The sequence below is a fragment of the Ammospiza nelsoni genome, chromosome 2 (assembly GCF_027579445.1).
Source record: "Ammospiza nelsoni isolate bAmmNel1 chromosome 2, bAmmNel1.pri, whole genome shotgun sequence".
Lineage (NCBI taxonomy): Eukaryota > Metazoa > Chordata > Aves > Passeriformes > Passerellidae > Ammospiza > Ammospiza nelsoni.
Genome location: NC_080634.1, coordinates 41,352,782 through 41,375,032, shown reverse-complemented (window position 1 = coordinate 41,375,032; position 22,251 = coordinate 41,352,782). Strand labels below are relative to the sequence as shown.

The window sequence follows — 22,251 nt, the reverse complement described above, 5'->3', positions numbered from 1 at the left end:
TTGATTTCCTGCAATTGTGTGATGATAAACTAAAGGGCTTGGCTTGTTGTAGTGCAGATATTGCATATTGCAGCCATCACAAATTGTAATGCTAAAGTAGAACAAATCATTATGTGTTTGGTTTTGTCCAAAACCAGATAGGAGTCTTCATCATTCATGCTCATTGGCAAACTTATTTCAGAATAAGAATTCATGAAGCCTTCAAAAACAGAGCTCCATACAGAGCATGGGATAGTCTTTGCACAAGTCCATCAATGGAGGCTCTCTAGTGGTCTCTCTGAACCAGGTATTTTGTCCAAAAAGTGTAAGATGAAGTCACTGCAAGCCAAGAGTGCCACTGTGCCCCTGTGGCTGGATGGAGAACTGGGAGGAAATTCTAGCCCTGTTGAAGTCAGCTGGAGTTTTGCCATTGGCTTTGATGGAGCCAACATTCCTCTTCTGATGCAGACATTTCACAATAACCTCCTCTGTTGAACTTTCAACACATGCATGTTATTTTCATTACAAATAAACAAAATATTTCTAAAATGGACACCTTCATATATACAGTATGCCAGAAGATTACATTAAAAGTTCATCATGGTGCACATGGCAAAACACTAATAATCCATCCTTGATGTCTCTGGGAAAAATTCTGACACGAACAAATCTCTTTTAGGTCATTTTGCCTGAATACACAGCACTCAAATTTACAGCTGAGGGTTTATTATTTTTGCAGAATGCACATGCATTCCGAATTTGCCGTGCTCAGAAATGGAGACAAGACATTCATCTGTGCACTTGGCTTTGGGAAAAGACATCCCTGTGTGTGCGGCCATGGGCCCTGGTATAGAGCAGACAGGAAATCTGCCAGACTGCCTCGGCAGGAGGCTGCCTTCAACACGTGCAGCAAGGAACAAGAAATGTCTTAATGATTAATCACTGTCAACCTTTGTTCTCATTAAAGACTTGATTGTCAGACAAGGCTGGTAATGAGGCGCTGTTCCTGGGCCTGTTGCTATGTGATTGTGCAAGGGCTGAATCTGAGCCTTACACCCTGCAAGATGCAGCTCCTACTTTGCCCAAGTTTAAGGAGTTGGGGTCGGGAACATTGTTCTAAGAGTGCCTGCTAGTGGCTATGGGGCTGTGCAGCTCTCTGGCAAGGGATTATGGCAGGGCTGCAAATAAATCTGAAAATATGTTCGCAAGGATCTTGGGTATAAGCAGCTTCCCTGTTGGTGTTGAACAGGCAAAGTGCTATAACAGATTTCTATTAAGAATTGCACAAATAATTAACTATCTGTCAAAGTGAGGATTGGCTCCTTTCAGGGATTTGTTCACTCATTTTTATGTTTGAGATTGTGCACAATTCTACCTATTTCTGAAAATGGTTCTGGGGTGCACTGAAATTTCAGTGTGCAAAAAAATGTGTTTTTGAAAAGCCTGAACTCCCTGGGTCTTCCAGTGAGAGGTGCATCAGTTGGGTTTGCTGAAATACTTATCCCTCGGCATGCTGAATACCTGCTGCATCACTTGATGTGCCAACATACCTCCCCAGTGGGTGACTTACACCATGAGGATGCAGAAATCAGGTGTGTGCTCCCTACTGTCAGGAGCAGTTCCAGTTTCAGTGTCTGAAGGGATTAGTCCACATTTCCTGTTTGGGCTCCACAATTCAGTCTGTTGAAGGAGTGACACAGCATTTGCTTCTTTTCCCTGGCTGGATGAAGGCACAAGTATTTCTGGCAGACAGCCTGGGCTTGTGAAATTGCAATGCTAGTGTCCGTGTTTCCTTGTGTATGTGCCTTGGAAACATGGTTGGCCCTGAAATTTTTGTCCTGAGAGCTCAGATGTTCTCAGGAGAAAAACATAGGAGATAGTCCCATGAGGCTGAGCCAACTTCTTATAAACACTCTACAAAATTACTGAAAGGAGCTATTTTGCAGCCTTCACACAGCTGTACCTTTGGATATTAGACACAGAAAAAACAGCTCTTGGGATCTTGCAGTGTTCAGGTTTTTCAAATGCTGTTTGTACATATAAAAGCAATCTTCCTGGAATGCATAAAAATATTCTCTGACAGATATTAGAGGAAATTCAGCCTATGATAGTATCTTCCACCTGGTTAATTTGGGAGGCTTTTAGATCACTCTATGCAACACCCTTAGAAAGTCATCCACTTTTGCTTAACAAATCATAGGGTGTTCACACTCACTCTTCCAGGCATCTTACTCCAGTGTGACTAGAAGCATCCAAGATGAGGAGTGTAAGGGAATGTTCTTATCATCTAATCTGGGTTCCTAAGTTAGTTGTCTAAATTAAACATTTGAAGCCTACTTATACAGCCCCATCTCCCTGTATAGTGAAGGGAGAGCTGCAGCAGGCAGTTTAGAGAGAATCTGCTCTAAGTTTTTTGTTAGAGACCTAAACTTCAAGGAGACTAACTTTTATGCTGTGTATTCCAGACATGAAAAAAGGTTGAATGAGTTTGAGTTGCTCAGGAAGATACTGTTTTCACTCCCATCAAGCTGAACAAGCAGTAAGGCAAGGGAGAATCTGCTTGGCTATGTTTCTCCCCAGTCTGTCTTATTTCCTTATACACAGATCATATCCTCAGCTGTTGCAGATGAGTTTAACCTCAGGAAATTCTTGGTGCTCTCACAGTATACAGTGGCATAGAAAGCAGCCCTCTGCACTCCAGTCGAGAGTGGGAGTTATTCCTAAAAGTATGAAAGTATGAAAACTCTAGCTTTTTCACTAGAGCTGAAAGAGTTCTTATTTGACAGGCACTCTGCTGTGGTCCTGCTGGAGTTTTGTTTTCTTGTCTGAGGCAAGGACACAAGCAGGCAGTGCTTGGAGTTCAGATGACCATGAGAAGGCCAGTATTTAGCAGAAAGGGGTGCATCTGCTTCAGCAAAAAAGAGGGGGCTCAGAAGAGAGCTGGCAGGTACTGAGATTGGCTGTTCAGCAAAGCACCCTGTGCTCAGCTTCCTAAAGTTGCATAAGTCAGGCCAGCTCTTCTCAATAATCCTGAGTGCTTGGCCCAGCAGCTGCAGGAGAGCCTCAGTTAGTGCCTGTGGGAAGGAGCATGCCAGCTGGGGCTGTGGAGGCTCTCATCAGGGCTTTGCTACCAGCCTTGCACTGCTCTGAAACACTGCAAGACTCGGTTGAACCATTCCCCTTCTCCTCCTCCTCCTCCTCATCCTTCTCTTGTCCCCTCTTCCTCCTTCTCCTTTTCCAAGTACTCAGTTGTTCAGGGTGGTTTGCAGTCAAACCAGAAAGCCCCTGGGAAGCTCACACTGTGGGGACAGCCACTGGTCCCTTGAAGAAATCCACAGAGGAGCCTTTTCCTTCATCATCCTCACTCTAAGCCTGCAGTGAAGAGCTGCACAAGCCCATGATGCCAATTAACACAAACTGCTTATGAGTGAGGACATCATGCATAGGTTCAGTCACCAGATGAACATGACTTTGCACATCCTTTCCCCTGGAAGCAGCTTTTTGTAAGGCAGGCATCTGTCACTGAGCAGACTTCCATAAATTGATCTGAAGACTTTTCCTTTCTTCTTTCAATTTTTTGTTTCTTTAAGCTATAACTGATGCAAGAGAAGAGCAAAAGTCAGAGCTGTCACTCCCAGTCTGATGCAGGGCACAGAATGAGTTGCCCCACAGAGGAACAGAAAGGTGGAAAAATTCCCCATCTCCTTTTGAGGGAAAAATCTGCAAGAAGCAGAAGCTCATCTTGTGGCACAGATGTCAGGGCTCCTGGCTGGGAAGCAAACAGCCTCTGCGGGCATTGTGGTTTCGTACAAAATTGACCATTGTTTCCCTTCTGTCCCATCAAAATTATTCATCAATTCAAAGCATTTCCAGGAGAAAGAGGGGAAAGGTTTGCACATCCTCTTCCAGCCAACAGGGAGAGGGAGAGGGAGAGGGAGAGGGAGAGGGAGAGGGAGAGGGAGAGGGAGAGGGAGAGGGAGAGGGAGAGGGAGAGGGAGAGGGAGAGGGAGAGGGAGAGGGAGAGGGAGAGGGAGAGGGAGAGGGAGAGGGAGAGGGAGAGGAGAGGAGAGGAGAGGAGAGGAGAGGAGAGGAGAGGAGAGGAGAGGAGAGGAGAGGAGAGGAGAGGAGAGGAGAGGAGAGGAGAGGAGAGGAGAGGAGAGGAGAGGAGAGGAGAGGAAAAAGGGTGAAAAAGAAAAGTCTATTTTTAAAAGTTCAAATATATGTGTTAGAAGCCAAGACATCACTTCATTTGTATGAACACAAATCAGCTGCAGCAGGGATAGTGAAAGGCAAACTTGGTCTTAAATGCTTTGTTTTACTGCTAATTTAAACATTTGAACGTAATGTTCTTTGTGATGCTTAAGAACAAAACCGCAGTTGTGCTCCCAGCTCTGATGAACTCTCACTGTCTGCCTTTCTGCATCTCAGAGGTTTTTTGTGGCACTGTAACATCAGATACTGTAGTGCAACACATCTGCTTTGTATGTGGAGCATCACCATGCTGAAGGTTCAGCTCTGGCAGGGCAGATGGAGTTTTGTGGTGGTTGGTGAACACTAACCCTGCCCCAGCTGGCACCAGGTATGGCCCTAAAAGGGCTGTAGGTCATTTGCAGGGCTGGAGGAATGTGGAACATGCATGAGCAGTGCCAACAAGTAGGGCAGACACTTGGGATAAACCCAGGTGGACATTTGTAGCTGTTGGGGGTGTGATGCTTCCAGCCTGTTCTGACACCTGGCTGGCTGCAGGGATGTGCTCCCCATCATGTCACCTCCGTGGGGACCAAGGGGACAGGTTACTTTCCTCATGCAGGTGGTGACACCGTGCAGGCAAGCACTCGGGGCTCTCCAGCTGGAGGGATCCTGGCTGCCTCTGCAGCCTGCTGGGTGGAGGTGCCCCTGGGCAAGAGGACAGGCATGTCCCACTCCAGATTTTCTTTGGTCAGGGCTTTCTAAAGCTAAACCACATGAACTGCAGCATGGGAACCCAGGAATGACATTAAAAGCCAGCAGTTCTAGATGTATGGGGTTGTAGTAAAGCTGCTGCAGTAAAGCCAGGCTTAGAGCAGGACGAATCAGTTTTACAGAAGCAGGGTAACTCCACCCAAACCTGCCCTTCCTCTCAGGGATGTCAGAAGGCACGCTTTGTCCTGTGCAGGGGCAGAGCCCCGTGTCCCTGACAGCAGTGTAGCCCTTCTGCTGTCTGACTTGCAGTGATGGAAGCGCAGCATGAGAGCAGGGCTTGATAGCACTGGTTCATGGAGGGTCAAACTGCTGTGCAGCTAGTCTCCTGATTTATTAGGAAACCGTTCTTCCTTCTCCCATTACAAGGGGAAGATCAGCAGGCAGGAGAGGTAACACGTCATAGATTCATAGGCTCACACTGACATTTCATGAACAGCAGAGAAAGGACCAAAATGCAAAACAACTCAACCTGGCTCCAAGTTGATGATTTACACTGTTTTCTCAGGGTCTGTTTGCCAAGCAGCTGGTGTTTTGTGCCAATGGCTATTACAGAAGAGCTTTCTTTGATAGATACTGTGAATGAACACTACACAGTTTATCTTAAGACAAAATCCCCCCCACTGCTTATATGGGTTGGTAGGGAATGAGGGAAAGAAAAACTTAGGCTTTGTTGGTATTTTTACGTAGGACTGAAAGCATATTCGGGGGAGCCTGCACTATCTGTGCAAAAACACAACAGATGAATTCTATTAATGGATGGAACATGTGGCTGGGTTCAAGCTAGAGTTGTCATTTGAATATAGAAGTCAAAGCCAATTTATTGTAACATATTTTTCTTTTCAAAATATTTTAGGAAAGACAAAAAAGTTTGCGCAACAACTTGGCAAGTGGGTCTGTTGAGAGGAGGTATTTTCTATCTTGCAGCTAACATAAGGGCTGAAAAATGTGGCACTGCCGAGCAATCCTAGATTCCTTCTGGAACTGAAAGAAAGTGTGCAGGATATAATTGTGTAAGAGCCCAATAAATCTGAAGGGTGGGTTTGTAACACTGCCTTGGGGGCTGCAGGTGGCTCCAGAACAAAGTCAAGGTTTTTATTTCAGTAACAGTCTTCAAATACTTTATCTAACTAGCTACACACTTATGTGGCCCCATCTAGAAGCCAGGGAGTTATTTTAAAATAGAAATACCCATACAATCATTGTGCTTCTTCCATGCCAGATGGTAGAAAGATAAGTGGGATTAGTCTGTACGGAGTGTGTTACTGGGGAGGGGAGAGATGCAAAAGCTAAGGCGCAGGAATGAGCTTTCCTGGAGTTTGCAAAGCGCTAAACATCAGTGCTCTGTGGGGCATGGGTAGGCTACATATGACCAATCCTTGTTTCAGTGTCAGCCCATGTTTGCCCAAAAGCCCCAGGGGACAATGGCCGTGGAGCAGAGCTTTACTAGGACAGCAGCCCAGATCCTGGCCACTCGAGAGAGTGTACGCCTCCCTGCACAACAGGGAGCATCAGACTCCTGCTGTGGGGTCTGGTGTTGCAAGGCAAAAATGCTGCTGCCTCTTAGGTTATACAGAGTTATGTGGTTGGTTCTTATGGTGAATTGCAGTCAAGTGGGGTCAGAGAATGGATATGTCTCCTGACTATCGTGACCTCTTCAGTGTATCCCATTTTCTTTGTAGCTGTGCATAGGCTAAGTATTTTTGTGTGTGTACTGAGAAAGCTGCATTTGGTAAAGGCCCAAGTACCAAACACTGCTGGAACAAGTAGGCAAAAAACACCAAGGGAAATAATGGCCGAGAGAAAAGGAGCAGCATACTGTCATCCCATGTACATTCTCATCTTGTATGAGCATGGTTTGAGTCCTCATGTTCCACTGCCCTCGAAGATGACTTTTTGCCACCCCTTCATTATGGAACTGCACACTGGGAACAGGAAGCAGATCTAGGTCCCTCACAAAGGCCAGAGAGACTCTTCAAGGTCCTTGCCAGTTACACATTTATTTTACTGAGGAAGTTGATACACTCTAAGCCTATTTAATCGTGGTGCTAATGGGATTCAATTAGCAGTCTCTCAGAGACTGCTCTTGTCAGGGAGATGACGGGACAAATGAAAGCAGCACCATTCCCCCCACTGTGAAGTATTAACTTCCCACCTCTGTATTTTCCAAGAATAGATGCCACTTCTACCAATAAGTCTGCAGCTTCTCACTGCTGTTCACCAGATGGTAGGAACCAGCAGACACTGAGTTTGTTCCCTTGTGGTCAAACAAACTGCTGTACAGCCCGATGCACGTTTCCTGAAAGATCCCCAGGACAGCTCTGTTACTTCTGTTAATATTTCCCAAGCTCCTGGTACAATATTGAGACTTTCCACTGGAACAACCTGCCACATTTTTCAGAGTCTTTCCTGAGGGATGAAGTTACTCAATCCTCTTCTTACTTTGTCATAGCCTTTGTATCGGTCACTTGTCCTGAGAGTCTGTGGGCTGTGTCCTGAGCTTCAGCAAATTACATAAAAAGGATTATTTCCTTTTCTTGATGCTTGTTATTATTTTCATCCTTCACGAGCCTTTTCTTCTGTTTCAGGAACAACACTCTGTGGTAGGCCAGGGAGCTGGCCCCACTCCAAGCTCCAGCTCTTGCTCAAATCCAAACACTGGAAGTGGTTACATGAACTCATCCCAGCAATCATTGTTGAATCAGCAGCTGATGGAAAAGAAACAGGCTCTGCAACGGCAAATGATGGAGCAAAAACAACTCCTTCTACAGCAGCAGATGTTGGCAGAAGCTGTAAGTTTACTAATTTCTTATTTTACGTGGAAAATATTGTCATAAAAACAATAGAAAAGAAAGCTAAGACAGGGAGAAGAAAGCCCCCTAAAACTCCAAGGTTGTTTTGGCAATGCCTAGATCGTCAAGAGTGCACCTTGTATTTTTCAGCACTTTTCTAAGCCTTTTTGAAACCTTCTTCAATCTATATGAAACAATTTTCCAAGCTACTGCAGTTTCATTACAAGAACAATCCAAGCATACGCTTGGTTTTGAGACATATGAATACTGTCAGTGGTTTTCTTTGCAAGATAAGCCAAGGTGCACTGCCATGCTACTTCCACCTCAGAGGAAAATTTACTTCCAGGAGCTGTCACCCAGGCAGCACAGTGTAAAATGCCTGTGTGTGAACAAGGATCACGTACCTTGATTTTGGGGTTCAACACAAGTTTGTGTGCTTCGCTGGGATTGTGTTTGGGTCCTACTTTCTCCGGTTTTATTTTTGCATTTCTATGTATCTGTAGCTACTTCTCTGTCCTTTGGTATCTGAGGGACTGGTTGGGAGTTTCTGGTCATTTTAGGAGACATGGGAGATTCTATAAAGGAAATATTTCTTGACTTTTCAATTCATGCAGAAGAAAAAAGAAGTTCAAAATCAGCTCTCTGTGCTGCAGTTTTCTATCAGAATTTTTAGCAGAGCGAAAACTTAATTGTTCAAATAGCTTATCTTAAATAAAATGGAAATTTAATCAGCTTGGCTTTGCTTTTGTTTTGTGTAAATAGAAAACAGTTTTTACATGAATTGCAGGGATTTCATGGGAGTCTGTCTTATTCACAAGGATTCAGGTTGAGCAGGATATAAAAACAAACCTTACAAATCTTAATCAGACCCCTCCCTCCCATCATTAATTGTGGAAATGCTCTAAATAACACAAGAAGGGCTCTTCTCCCAGTCTTTTTAAGTGCTCCTGGGAGAATAAAATAGAATTTTTTCACTAAAAGGTCCATATGCATGCTGTTTTCAGGCAGATTATCCCCAAATTACTCTGATGGACTTGCATCATCAGCCAGGGCCTGACTCTTTCACACTGACAAGCTGATTTGCCATTCTGGCAGCTGAGCACAAAACCTGTGCACATTGCACAAGAGGTGTGATGCTGTCCCAGCAGCTGTCCAGTAAAGGCACATGTGCACCAAACTCACAATTTCCTGCCATGGGGGCACATATCCCAAGGAACCATGTCTCGTGGGTGAGCAGGAGCACTCTGGAGGCATCAAATCACACTGATGCTGATGAGAGATTTGGCATTGACTCTGGTGCCTGCTCTTTCCAGATCTTTATGAGCACAGGGCAGTTAGTCAGATTTCAGTTCAAGGACTTGGCTCTCTCACCAGAGACATGTCCCTGCAAGCTCAAAAAACAAAATAAAATCTCCCCAGATAATATTTTTTTCCTGCAATCTTTCCTTGCTGTCCTTGCCCCAGTTCTTGTACTCCCAATGTAAGAGGAAAGACAGCAACTCATACAGGGAAGCACAGGGCAATGCTGAGTGGCATGAAAACAGCCAGCCCAGCACCATCCTTGTCCTTGTCCTAAACCAGGTGTATATCCCCACTGCTGGTATCCCTAGTAAGGAGAGCTGGGGAGAGAAAAAGCAAGGATTTTACTGGGTTTTGTGGTCACTCCTACAGTGTAGGATGACAGAGTGAGGGAGGGCATGGCTGTGGATGGGTTTGACAAGCTGAAATTGAAATGCACTTTGTACTTCAGTGGAGACATGGACATTGTTCTCAGAGACTGAGAGGAAAGTTGAACCAGGCTCAAACACAATGCAACCAGCAAAAAGATTTCCATATAGACTTCATTAGGTGATGGCACCATTTCACAAGTACCACCAGAGTGAAAGGAAGGAATACTTCACCAGTGTGACCAGTGACCAGACAGAGTGAAAGGAAGGAATACTTCAGCTTTTACATAACTGAGAAAAGAAAGAGATTGGCAAAACACAGAGCCAGGAAAGCATAAAGAAAAGCAAATTAATGTACTTCTACTCTAATCCTCTAGGAGAAAATAACTCCACAAGACCAGCTGAACAGACACTTGACAAGACCACCACCAGATTATAAAGACCAAAGAAGGAATGTGGTCAACATGCAACAAGCAAACCAATATCCTGGTAAGTACCCATGGGCTCAAAGCAACCCCTTCCTTTCTTTCTTCCTTCCAGCTGGAAGACCATCCATAAGAGGCATGCATGCATGGGATGACTGGGGCATGACTTTCTGGATATCTGCTTCAATCCCTGCAGAGGCAGTGGGTGGTGGCTGTGCCCTCCTGTGCTATCTACCTCACTGTCCTGCATCACTGAGAAGTGCTGGTGTATGATCTGGTGCTTCATCCAGGCTGATACTGCCTCTCTCAGACACGGGGAAGGAGGAGTTGGTACCCCTCCATTAGCACTGTCTGGGGCAGATGTGCACCCACATACCTGATGCAGAGATGTCCTCTTGGCTATGCAAACTCACTGTGCTCAGGTGCTTCTCTCACATATGTGGTGCACCTTGGTTCAGAGACTGAGATGAGAACCATCCCTCCCTTCAAATGGCAGTTCATGTACAGTGTGAGGACCCTCATACAGGTTTTTAAGTACCCCACACAGCACCATCATGGATGGTACTTTTAGGGTGTTTGATAGGTCATAGTCATGGCCTTAGAGCTGCTCTACATTCAGCATTTCAACAGATCAGTAAAACAGTAGAGTAAAACCCCTTGTTTTCTGCCAGAGCTGGCCAGGGCAGGAAATGCCCAACACTTCAGGACTAGTCCTTTGTTTCAATTCTTGTGCTCTGACCTCCTGGGAGAGTTTAGTTGTTGGAGCACAGGATTGTTTGTTGGTTTTTCATACTATTCAGCTGATTGGCTGAGGGCCACTCAGAGAGCAAAGGCAGAGTAAGGAAAAAATGCTGAGGGGAGAGGAGGTGGGGGAAATGCAGCAGATGGGACCAAAGGATGTTTTCTATACTGCAAAAACGTCTGTGCATATAAGTATAAAAAGAATTCTTTGCCTTCTAGTATATTTTTGTATGCAACATGCTACAGAAGAGGGTTTTTTTTTTTGTTGTTTTTCCATAATTGTTGGCTCTGCAGATTCAGCCAGTGATCTGAGTCTTTCCTTCTTACCTGTCCTTCGTAGCACAACATTTTCCGCTTCTGTTACAATTTTAATGAGCCCAGAAGTGCAGCTTACTCATGCCACCCCTCTGCCCCATCTGCTGGCTATGTAGGGATGGGCCAGGTTGGGCTGCTCAAGCACCATTCATGCACTCCTGTGCTCTGTTTACAAGTTCTAGCAGTGATAAGGTTGCTGCAGCCTGGAAACTGCTGCTGGGAACTGCTGCTTTCTAATGGACCTGGGCATTAATCTTCTCCAGTAAAGTGACTCAAGCATCCCAGTGTAATATCCCATGGTGAGGACTCTGCTCACTGTCTTGGTACCTCCTGTACTCCCAAAATAAATGCTTTGGCAAGCCCAGCACTCTGCTGAGGAATCTTGTGATTTGGTGTGTTGTTTAAAGGTTTGTTCCTGGAACCAAATGATTAACTGAGACTCTTGGCTTTTACTTAAAAACAATCCATTTCTAGCCTGAGACAGAAAATGGAAGCGAGTGCAGCCACATGTGTGAAGGGCTCCAAAGTGAGTAGATCACCATTGTTATGTGGCAGCTCTTGTTGTTGTTAATCTGATGGACTCTCTGCCAGTCTTGTGGTATTTGGAGTCACATCTCCTCGGTTTGAGACATGAGGGAATGGCAGCACTTGTCCATTCAAATCCCAAATCCCTGCTGAGTGAGCCCCGGGAGGACAGCAGGCTGTGCTGGGAGCTTCCAGAAAAGCTACCAGAGGCAGTGATTAGGAAACTCTTGCATAAGGGAGTAACAGTAGGGAAACTGTTTCCTTTTTCTGGGAATAGCTTTGCTCAGATCAGGGAAGAAGAAACAAAAAGCTAAATAAAATCGCACAGGCTGGAGAAACTTGGTTGAGTATTTTATTTCCCTATACTTTTCCCCACAGTGCCATGCCATGGCAAGAGACCCCCAAGAAAGGAGCAGGTGAATTGGGTAGGGAAGCTGTTTCTCTGAATTGCTGTAGCCTGGGGTGCCCAGCTGCTGTACAGAGTGCTTCTGGGGAAGGCATTTCTTCCCATCTGGAAGAAATAAGAATGGAAAATACTTGTGTTAAAAATAAAAGCATAAAAATAGCAAAACAAAGAAATAGGAAGCTTCGTCTTTTGGCAACAAGTACAACCCCTTCCCAAACACTTGTGTTCTTCAAAAAGTGTAGCATTTGCCGGAGCAGTGTGATGGTAGCCCTGAGGTCTGCTCAACAGCTGGCAGGGTCACCCCAGGAGGGGCTTCATCCCAGTGGCAATGAAGTGACTCTACAAACTTGAAGTTCAGCTGGAGGGAGAGAACCATCTCTTGAAATGCCGCTGAATTCTCTCTTTATTATGGGCTCACAGGAGCAAAAAATCAGGGACCCATCCCTATCATTCCTGCAAAAAAAATCACAGAATCACAGAAAGGTTTGGGTTGAGAGGGACTTTAAAGATCACCTAGTTCCAAACTTTCACTAGACCAGGTTAGTTAGAGACCCATCCAGCCTGGCCTTGCATACTTTCAGGGATGAGACATTCACAACCCTTTCACTAGTCCAGTGTTTCACCACCCCTGAGTAAATTTCTTCCCTATGTCTAATCTAAACTTATCCTGTCTCAATTTAAAGACATTCCCCCTTGTCCTGTCACTGCTATCCACTACTATCTTGTCAGAGGATATCTACTGCATATCCTCTCGTAGCCACCTTTAGGTACTGGAAAGTACTAGATCACCTCAGAACCTTCTCTTCTCCCACCTTAACAACCCCAGCTCTCTCAGCCCGTCTTCATAGGAGATGTTACAGTAATTCCAAAACTGCACAGCCCACCAGCAAAGCCAAAGATGGTTGCCAGCTGAGCACTGGTTGTGGGAATGTGATTGTCCCTGCTGGGCTAAAAAGAGATGGATTCCCCATAGCATATCCTGTCCCAGGGGCTGCCCAGCTCAGGGACTGAATTTAGGTGCTTAAGTTAGGACAACACAATTCTTAGGATAATTAGATCCTATACAGTCCCACTTGGAGCCTGTTTGTGGAACAGGCTGCCTTCCAAACTAGGGGGAGCTTCTTAATTTAGGTATCTATGTCTATATTGATTTGAAACACGCACTCTGGTTGTGGAGTCACACTCAGTGTTAATAATGATTTCAGAAGAGTTATTTTTTAAGTCCTTAAGGAAAGAAATGGATTCTTTACATCCATTACTAAATGGAAATAGCATATGTATAAAATTAATGCAGAAAAAGCAGAAATATACATTTTTTCTTTGGTTCCAGACTGTGGGAGCTGAACATCATTATGGTAAAATTTCAACAGGAACAGTATATTAAATAGCTGTTCCTAAACATAGACTTTTTTAATATGTATGCCCATGATTTGTCTAAAAGAGTTTTAAAAGAGCTGGCTGAGAGGTTCTCCAAATTCTTAGTGTCACCTTTTATTTAGTCTTGAAACACCAAGGGAGACTGCTAATGCCACGATCAAAATTAAAAGACTAAGTAGGCAATTCCAGCCCTAGTAGCCTAATGCAGAGTTCAGCAACAGTACTGGGGAGCAGATACAGCCCAAATAATAAAGAATTAAGGAAGGGGAAGATTTAATTGACTTCAAGCAACACGGGCTTAGAAGAATCTTTTCAAACTTGCATGGTATCTCTTTCAATGAAACCACAACTTAAAGGCAATAGTTGTTCAGGTTATGTCCCTTAAAGCATCTGACTTCTTACTGCCTATTTTGGTTAAGAAACCTGAGTGGCACATAATTAGCATAGTTCAAAAGGAAATGGCTGACAGGTCTCCAGATATCACTATGGGCAGGTGACTGAAACTGGATAGGCAAACATTGTCCCAGATGATGCTGAACTGGAAAAATAGAGCTTACTTTACATCCACATTGGAGGTGTGCAAAAGTTATTGCTGTGACCAGCTATGATGTACAGCTCTGAAATCAACATCAAAAACTGCCGCATTCTGAAGGGACTTCCAAAGGACCAAGGGACTGGAAAACATGCCACACACTGAGACTGAAGTATCTGGAGAGCGCTGCAGGCATGACACAGTCTCGAAGCACTGTGTAGTAGGAAGGAATTTATGATGGACCAAGTAATAAAATTAGTCACACAGACCAATATATAATAAGATTTGGTGATGAAGCTGAAGTTAGTCAAATTCCATCTGGTTTTGCCAATGTACAAAGGATCAAGCCAAGGCAATGCGTCATGCCCAAAAATTGCTATTAGTTGCACCCTATGAAATAGCAAATCTCCTCATTCCTCCTCTGGGAAAGGCTCAGAGAATTTCTGAAATGCAGAGGTACCTTGGTAGCAAGCTCATTTGACAGCTTTTCTCACACTTTGGGGGCCACCCAAAGAGGTGTGAGAATTTCGCTTGTACTGTGCCATGTGGCACAGATTTCCTCAGCTGACCCACACATTGTGTGAAGAAACATCTCCTTTCACTTGCCTTGAGCCTGACTTTTTTGAGCTGTGCTTCTTGTAGGGTTTGTACTGGAAGCAACAGTAGCAAAGGGAATTAAAATGTGGAGCAGCTGATTGTGTGCAGAGAGGGTTCTCCACAGTGCCATCTACACTGGCTGAGTGGTTTAAAAAGTGGTTGGCCTTTTTCAACCAGTCTCTCAGGGATTAATTCAATCTTGCACTGCATAAGCACTCAGCCTTCATGGTATAAATCACCTACTGTGGCCTCAAACTAGAGGCTATGAAACCAAAAACCTGAACTTGTGTCGAGGTTTGGTGGCTGGAGGCAAGAAAATCCTCTCTTCTTGTCATCCATTGGCAGATGTTAAGTACAGGAAAACCCTCCATTGGGCAGAATCAGCCAGGAGTGATAAATTCTGCCAACTCATAACTTGTAGTTTTCTGATGCACAAAAGGGGATGTTCAGGTGCAGGAAGCGCTGGCACATCATGTGTGGCTCCCTCACTGGCAAGTCTGTTCGTGCAGGGGCAAATAGCCATAGCCCAGCTGGGAAGAGAGTTTAGAAAGGGCACGTGTGGGGTTCACCAGGAACAGCACTGGGCCATGTCCCCATGCCTGCTCAGCCACCACGTGGGAGGACAGGCACGGCACAGACTGGACTGAGCTCCTGCCCCAGCATACGACTGCAAATGTGGGAGATGCACTCTTGGCTCCTGCTGTCATCTGGGACAGACATTCCCAATCAAAGGATGGATACTGCTGCTGTGGCTGTCTAAGAAAGGTGGAAAAGAAGCCTGAATAAACTGCCTCTCACTCCCCATTGTCTCTAGAGGGAGCCAGGATGAGCCATGCCCAGTGAGGAAAAGTTCTTGATCTCTGATCAAATAGAGAGGCTTTGTCCTATCTGACATGTCTAGTGCTTCTGTAAAGGAAGGCAGGAAAGTCTTCACTCCTGCCCAGTGGTTCTGTCTGTCCTTCCCTGCTCCAATATTTCTCTTACAATGAGCATCAGTTTTGGCTCATGTGCTCTCCTCTGAAGGGATGGAAAAACCACAGGTGGCTTAGTACAGACCAAACCACCTTTTGGATGATAGGCATCTTCAAGGCCTTGAGCAAGTTCATGTAAGTCCTCTTAAGAGCAAGTGTCTTCTTCAAGAAACTCTGCTCATAGAAAACTGGATTTTTGAGCTGTTGGTATTTGAATGACACCACATATTGATGCGCCCATGCTTGTTGTAACACTTCTGTTTTCTTCTTTCCAGGTGGTTCACCAGCTGTGAGCATGAGCTCCAACAACATGTCCTTATCCAACCCAATTTCAACTCACAGCATCATGCCCCAGAGCTCCAGCCTCATGTCCACCCCTGCTGGAACCCGAATGCCTTCTGTTCCTGCTGCTCGGAGTTTGGGCTGCTATGGGAACCTTCCTTGCAACCAACCAAGCACGTACAATGTGACTTCAGGAATGAACCAAATGCAGCCACACAGAAACCAAAATCAAGTTCTGCCCAGTCAGAATAACCCCATGGTGTCCCGACAGCAAACCATGACCCAGGGGAACAACGGGGCAGCTTTTGGGACGGGGTCAGTGGTCAGCTCTCAGCAAATAAGGCCAGGCTTGACCCATGGAGCGACGGCTATCCCTGCTCAACGGCCGGCCAATGTGATGATCACAGCCACTGCCAACGCCCAGAACTGGGCCCCGCAAGAGGCTGCAGTGAAGCAGCAGGATGCATTGAAGCCTGCAGGGGTGCGTTTCCCCACGGGCACTCCATATCCTAACCAGTCTTTGCAGCGCAGCGTAGGCAACCAGCATTTTCCTCAGCGTGCATTGGCACCTCCTAACCAGTTACCGGCGGGAGTCCAAATGAGGCCCCCTCTGAACCAAATGCACCAGACTTTAAATGGACAATCTGCTGGCTCGCTACGAGGGCTCAGCATAAGACCCAATCAGCTGAGAGGACAGACTGTGCCTGCCTTGAATCAGCCAGTAACAAGTATGACACCGCCGTCATCTCTGCCATCAACCGGTTTCACAAGCACCAACCAAACCTCCCGGGCTTACCAAGGAAGTGAGCATGGCAGTGACCTAGCGTTTGACTTTCTGAACCAGCAAGGGGACAGTATAGGACCTGCGCTCAACAGTGACTCGGATTTTATAGATTCTTTACTGAAAACAGAACCTGGTAATGATGACTGGATGAAAGACATCAACCTTGATGAAATTTTAGGGAACCACTCGTAAGTGACAGTACCAAGAGGGAACCAGATGAAGAGGCAGCAAGGACATTAGCTTTCTCTTTAGATGCCAACAACCTGCTTCATTAATTTACACTCCAGTAACTGGGCTGTCCTTTAAATACAACATAGAGCAACTGCCCTGTTTGAAGACTAGCTCTAGGAACAAAACTGAAGTGACAGTCTAAGTGATATTCCTGCCTGCCACAAAGGAGTGAAAACATGTGGAAGGTCTGTTCCCCAGACCTGTGCCCAGCCCATTGCAAACTCATTGGTTCTTCTCAGAGGGGCTCCGGGAAAAAAACACATGCAGCTTCCCACACATGGAAGCACCAGTCAGTGGTATAGGCTGTGGAACATGATTTCTCTGAGTGCAAGTAAGACCCCAAGTGGTCCACAGCTCTTCGGTCATCTTGTTCACAGCCATTTACTTCCTTGGGACTGCTTAGCCCTGACAGCATCAAGCCCTGTGTAAATCTCATGGCATTACAAAAACTGTTTACTTCTGCACAGTACAAACCTACATTTGCTTTCCCAATGATTTTGTTATAAACCTTTTGTAGCACATAGCAGGGTAAGTGGTCTCATCCAAGGGAGGAAGGAAACAGATCATCCAGCGTGCTATTTGGTGTGCTCTAGCATTTGTGTTCTCCCTTTCATCAGTGTTTGCAGTGAGTATTAGAGGATGCTGCTGTTCCGCCAGCAGCACAGTCATTCTGGGCACTGAGGGAAACATGAGGGAACTACTTCCAAAGCTCAGGATCCTCACTTTGCCACCTTGCCCTTCCCCAGGGACTCCAGTGACTTAATAGAAACTTGAGTGAGAAGGGTGCTCATGATTTGCCCCTGACAACTCTCCCAGTCCAGCTTAGAGGCCAGATACCTAAAGTGGCTCAGCTAAGCCACTGTCCTTGTTTTCATCTCAAATCATGGCGAATATCCATCAGGTAGTTCAGCCTGATCTTCTTCTCTCAAACAGGTTTAGCCCAGGTGAAATGCATCATCTACCTGCCTGGGGGGAAGCTGCCATTTTGATTGCACAGCATTTTGGTTCCATCCTGTTTTCTCCTTCACCATATGAGGGGGAGTTGAAAGAGTCCTGCTGATGGCCCAGGTCCCCAGCCTCTGTCTGGAGTACAGGAGGCTCTGCCCCTGAAACTAGCATGCACATCAATTATAACTCACAGCAGGAGGCTCCATCAGCCATACATGCTTGTGCTTGTACATGAAACAGTTCTGGGGATTATTTCTGGGCACTGGACTCAATCATCTGTTCTGGTTTTGGGGATGGACCAGCTAATTTTGTCCTGAGCAGTTTCTGTGCATAGAAAGAAGATATACTGGGGCAAGGACCATTCCCATGAGCAGTTTGCAGCCACCTTCCTTGAAGGCTAACAGAGCAGAGCAGTAAGGATACAGGCTGTCCCACACCTGCCAGGGAGTAATCTTGACTATATTAAATTCTTTGCTATAGGCTTGGTCAGTAATGGCATCAGAAGGATATGCTATGTCACTATAAAGCAGCTGCACAGTGATTCAGGCAGGATTCATGGATAGGAACAGATCTTGCAATTCAAATGAAAGTGCTGTTCTTTCAAATGATGGGGTGCAATGTGTTTCACAGCCTCCTCTGAATTAGCTACAACTAGATGTGGCAAAGGAATACAATGCCTACCTTCCCATGCCTTGGTGCCAAGAGGCATTGCTCAGCCTGTGCAAGTGCTTTATTCATCCTTGTTAGTGGCAGTGGGATGAGTAGACAATTTGACAATAGCCTCTGCACTTATCTGACCTACTTCTTGTGAGAGGTTTTAATCAGGCTTTTCCAGTTATTTCACCCTGTCATTTCAAATGGGCACAATTTTTCAGGATGTTTCAAGAAGCATCGTCACACAAATGAGCACCAGCACCTCCACAAAAGGTGTAACATGGGCATTTAGTTAGATATGCCAGTAGAGGCTGTTCATAACCAGAGAAATAAGAGGGACAGGAAAGCCTGCTGAAGAGTCCCTTCTGCCAGCTCAGCCAGTGATCACTGCACAGCTCTGCCTTGTGTAACATTGTGGTGACTCAGCTGCCCAGAAAGCTCCCTCTTCTCCCCAGGTTTGGTCAGGGTGCATGTGGTCCCTCTGATATGTCAGTACAAGTTTTTCCAAACCTTTGAAGAGCTTTTGAGCTCAGGCCACTGGGGTCCCACCTAAGCTTGGAGAGATACAGATGCGATACAACAAATGTGTCCCGTGTAAATCGTGCAAAGCTAGACTGAAGCAGCAGCTGCACGAGTTTGAAGTGAAAGGAGGATTGGCTTCTCTGCCTCACACACTGCCTGCCCACAAGCAGGTCAGCAGTGACTGCCAGCACACTGGGAGGGACAGACAGCTGCCATGGATGCCACTGAGGCCAAGGCTGAGTTAGCATCACCACGAGCAATGGGCACTGTAGTCTGGTAACTTCAACTACCCTCACATGCCATTGAAAAAGCCACCACTCGTTTCTGTATTAGGGCCAGACTGATTTCAAGGTCCTCAAATAATGCAAAAAAAAAAAAATTTGTTCAGCTGAGGAGCTGGTCCCAAGGAGTCAGGAGTTGGACTCAATGATTCTCGTGGGTCCCTTCCAAATCAGGATATTCTGTGATTCCATGGTTCTATGACATGGTGGACTCAATGCTGAGTGTTGTCCTGTTGGCCTCAGCCTGGAGTGCAAAAGACTCAGGCCAACACTCACATGGGCTGTGAGTGCCATCCCTGGGAGCAAAATTACATCCTGTCTTAAGTAAATTCAAAAAAGGTAGAGGCCATTTCCTGTGCTGTATATGTATACCCGATGCATTTGAAATGAGAGCTTGTGAAAGACTCTTGCAACTAAAACTTGAATCCAGTATCATTTCTTCAGAACACTTGCATCTGAATGGAGCTAGTGTCTTTTTTCTTTCTTTCTTTGCAATGGCTAAGTGCACTACCCTTAAAATCTATTTTTCATCATTGACTGGGCACTCTTCACAGTATTGGGTTGTAAATATAAAGAATTATTTGTTTTGTAAACTTTTGTAAAAACAACAACAAAAAGTAATAATATTTTGGTAGGAATAATAAAAATCATATTATTTGGGTTATATTTATACATATGTGAAATAAATATACTATCAAAAAGTTGTATTTTATACAAGAAGTCAACTGTTACCTTTTGTATTCTATATACAAAGTTTTGTATGATATGATTGTTTATTTTTATCTGCAGATTTCAACTTTGGGTTTTAGGGGAGGGAAGAATGGGATCATGGTTAAATAGCTGGGTCTGACCCCAAGCTCACTGAAACCAATGGAGTTTTTCCATTGCCTTCACAGGGCTTTGAATCAAGCCTTTAAATCACCTTCAGATATGTTTCACATCTGAAGCTCTCTGGAAACCTCAACATGTAAACATTCCAGGTTTCAAATTTTTTCCCCGAAAAAGGCTTTTATTATTATAATTATTGTTGTTATTGTTATTTCAGCTGTTGGGAGGCAGGTGGGACCTATGTAACTGTCATGTCCTTGTTGCATGTATGTCTGCTTTATATTTTCCCCATATTATAAACCAGTGTTTCTCTATACAGACTGAAAAGAAAAGTTGCTGTACAGAAATGTTTGTGTTTATGCATTTTTACATGTGGCTGTATATACCTCCTAGTACTATGCAGTGACACTTATTTGACTCCATTTATTTTTCACCTAAACATGAATAGTATGTTTTTCAGTAGCTATCAAAACTCTGCCAAGTAAATCAATCAAAATTATCCCAAGTGTCTCTTTTCTTACTATGAATTTTATATTGAATGTCTGTTTAGTCAACTGCTCATTCATCTGAGTAAATTAAAATTTTGATATTTTAGGAGGGGGGAGAGAAAAATGAACATCTGGCAGCTTCCAGGAGCTCAGCCTGCCTCTTTGCCAGAGAGCTGTGATGTTTTCCTACGGGCTAAAGATGTAGTTTCACTACTGGAAAAGGTTAACAAATAATGGTTAATAAAAATGCTATCTGTTGAAAGGGTTGATAGAATCTTGCAACAGAGCAATTTGCCCTGGGATTCTGCAAAAACTGAAGCTGAGAACTGTGTACCCCCAAAAGTCAGCTATCCCAAGAGGGCCAGCTGGGTCCCCAAGGCTGTGCCCTGCCCTGGATCATACCCTGGAGATATTTGCCCCACTCCCCTCACTATCAGAGACCCCTAATGAGAAGCAGAAATCAGACAAATGGCTTCTCCTTTCCTCCTTGCCTCCTTCACATTACACGTCGTTCTAGCCTATAGAGATTCCAGCCTACAGAGATTCCAGCATGTACAACATCACACTGGGTTGCAGGCTGTTTCACACAAGCATTCATCCCTACCAGGCTATTTTTAGCAGGTCAGCCCTGAGGAAGTGTCCCGTTCCTCGAGAGGCTTTCCGGGCTCCATCTCCAAGGGGGCGGCTCTTCCTGCCCCATGGATGGAGCAGAAGGGCTGGTGGAGGGGATGTTTCCAAGGGACAAATGTCAGCACATCACTGCCCGTGCTCAAAGGCTGCCTTGTGCTATTTTGAGATGTAGGGGAAAAAAAAGGGCTCTCCACATCTTAACTGCTTCACTGCTGGTGGTGACGATGAGGGACTGCCATGGAGCACATCCACCCTTTTAGTCCCTGTCTGCTCACCTTCCCCTACAGGATAAGTGGGAAGGCACCTCCCTTGGCTGCCCCTCACAACACCAGCTCTACTGGCTGCTGCCCTCAGGTTTTTTGCTAATGTTGCTCAGTCCCTCCATTGTATCTGACTCCATTGTATCTGACTCCTACCCACAAATGGCTCCTTTGGCCTATCCTGGAACCTGGTGCTTTCACAGGAGGGATGGGGGAGGATGCTGGCAGATGCTCGGTGTCCCACTGCAGAGGCTGTGCCCATACTCCTGATCCTGGGTGGACATGCTGAAGTGAGGAGGTGCCCAGGAGGTGTGTGGCTCTCTCCTCACTTCAGCATTTCCAGCACAGGTGACAGAAAGTGCTTCCCTTGCACTCAAGGGGGAAAATAAAGCACAGTCCCACTCATCCAAAGGTAAATCTGAAACAAATCAAGAAACACATGTCCTAAAAGTGTGTCTTTTCTATCTCAGCTGTAAAGGCAAAAGGCAAGGCAGGCAGGATGTGGGAGCATCAGGCAGGGCTGCTGCCCACCAGCAGAAGGCTCATCTTTGCCAGTGAGCTGAAAATCAGCCTGGGACCCCTGCCTGTCCCTGGAGCGTGGTTGTCTGTGCCACCAGGCTCTGAGTCCCTGGCAGTGCCTGGGGACCACGACCAACCTCCTGCAGGTCTCACAATCAAAAGCCATTCCCACTGTGGGTGCAAGACAAGAGGGATAAGACAGTATGAAATACAAGTCACCCAGTGCCACACAGTTTCCATGCCAGAAAATGTCCCCAGGCCTGTCTCCTGTGCCCAGGGAGATGTAGCCAGTGAGGCCACATGGAGGAGGTGTGAGACATGAGTGGCAGTGAGTATTTTCCCTGCCTGGCCAGATGCAGCACAGCAGGAATTGCACCAGGCCCAGGCAAGGGCTGACCTTTCCCACTGCATCCAAATCACTTGGTGGGAAGCACTATCAGTTCGGGCAGCACAGCCAAGAGCGCTGCTCCCTCCCACGGCAGCAGGGAGGTCTGGCAGCTACAGGGATGACATGGACAGGATTCCTCCTGCCACAATA

General features: G+C 45.6%; 1 protein-coding gene across 1 annotated transcript in view; it reads left to right on the top strand.

Moving 5' to 3' along the window:
- MAML2 (mastermind like transcriptional coactivator 2) overlaps positions 1-20,315 on the top strand; it is a 210,441-nt gene extending 190,126 nt beyond the window's left edge. The window contains exons 3-5 of the mRNA XM_059466871.1: positions 7,527-7,730; positions 9,775-9,886; positions 15,562-20,315. Of these exons, the coding sequence (XP_059322854.1) occupies positions 7,527-7,730; positions 9,775-9,886; positions 15,562-16,544 (1,299 nt within the window). The 3' untranslated portion in view covers positions 16,545-20,315. The remainder of the gene's footprint in view (positions 1-7,526; positions 7,731-9,774; positions 9,887-15,561) is intronic.
- Positions 20,316-22,251: the final 1,936 nt, after the last annotated feature.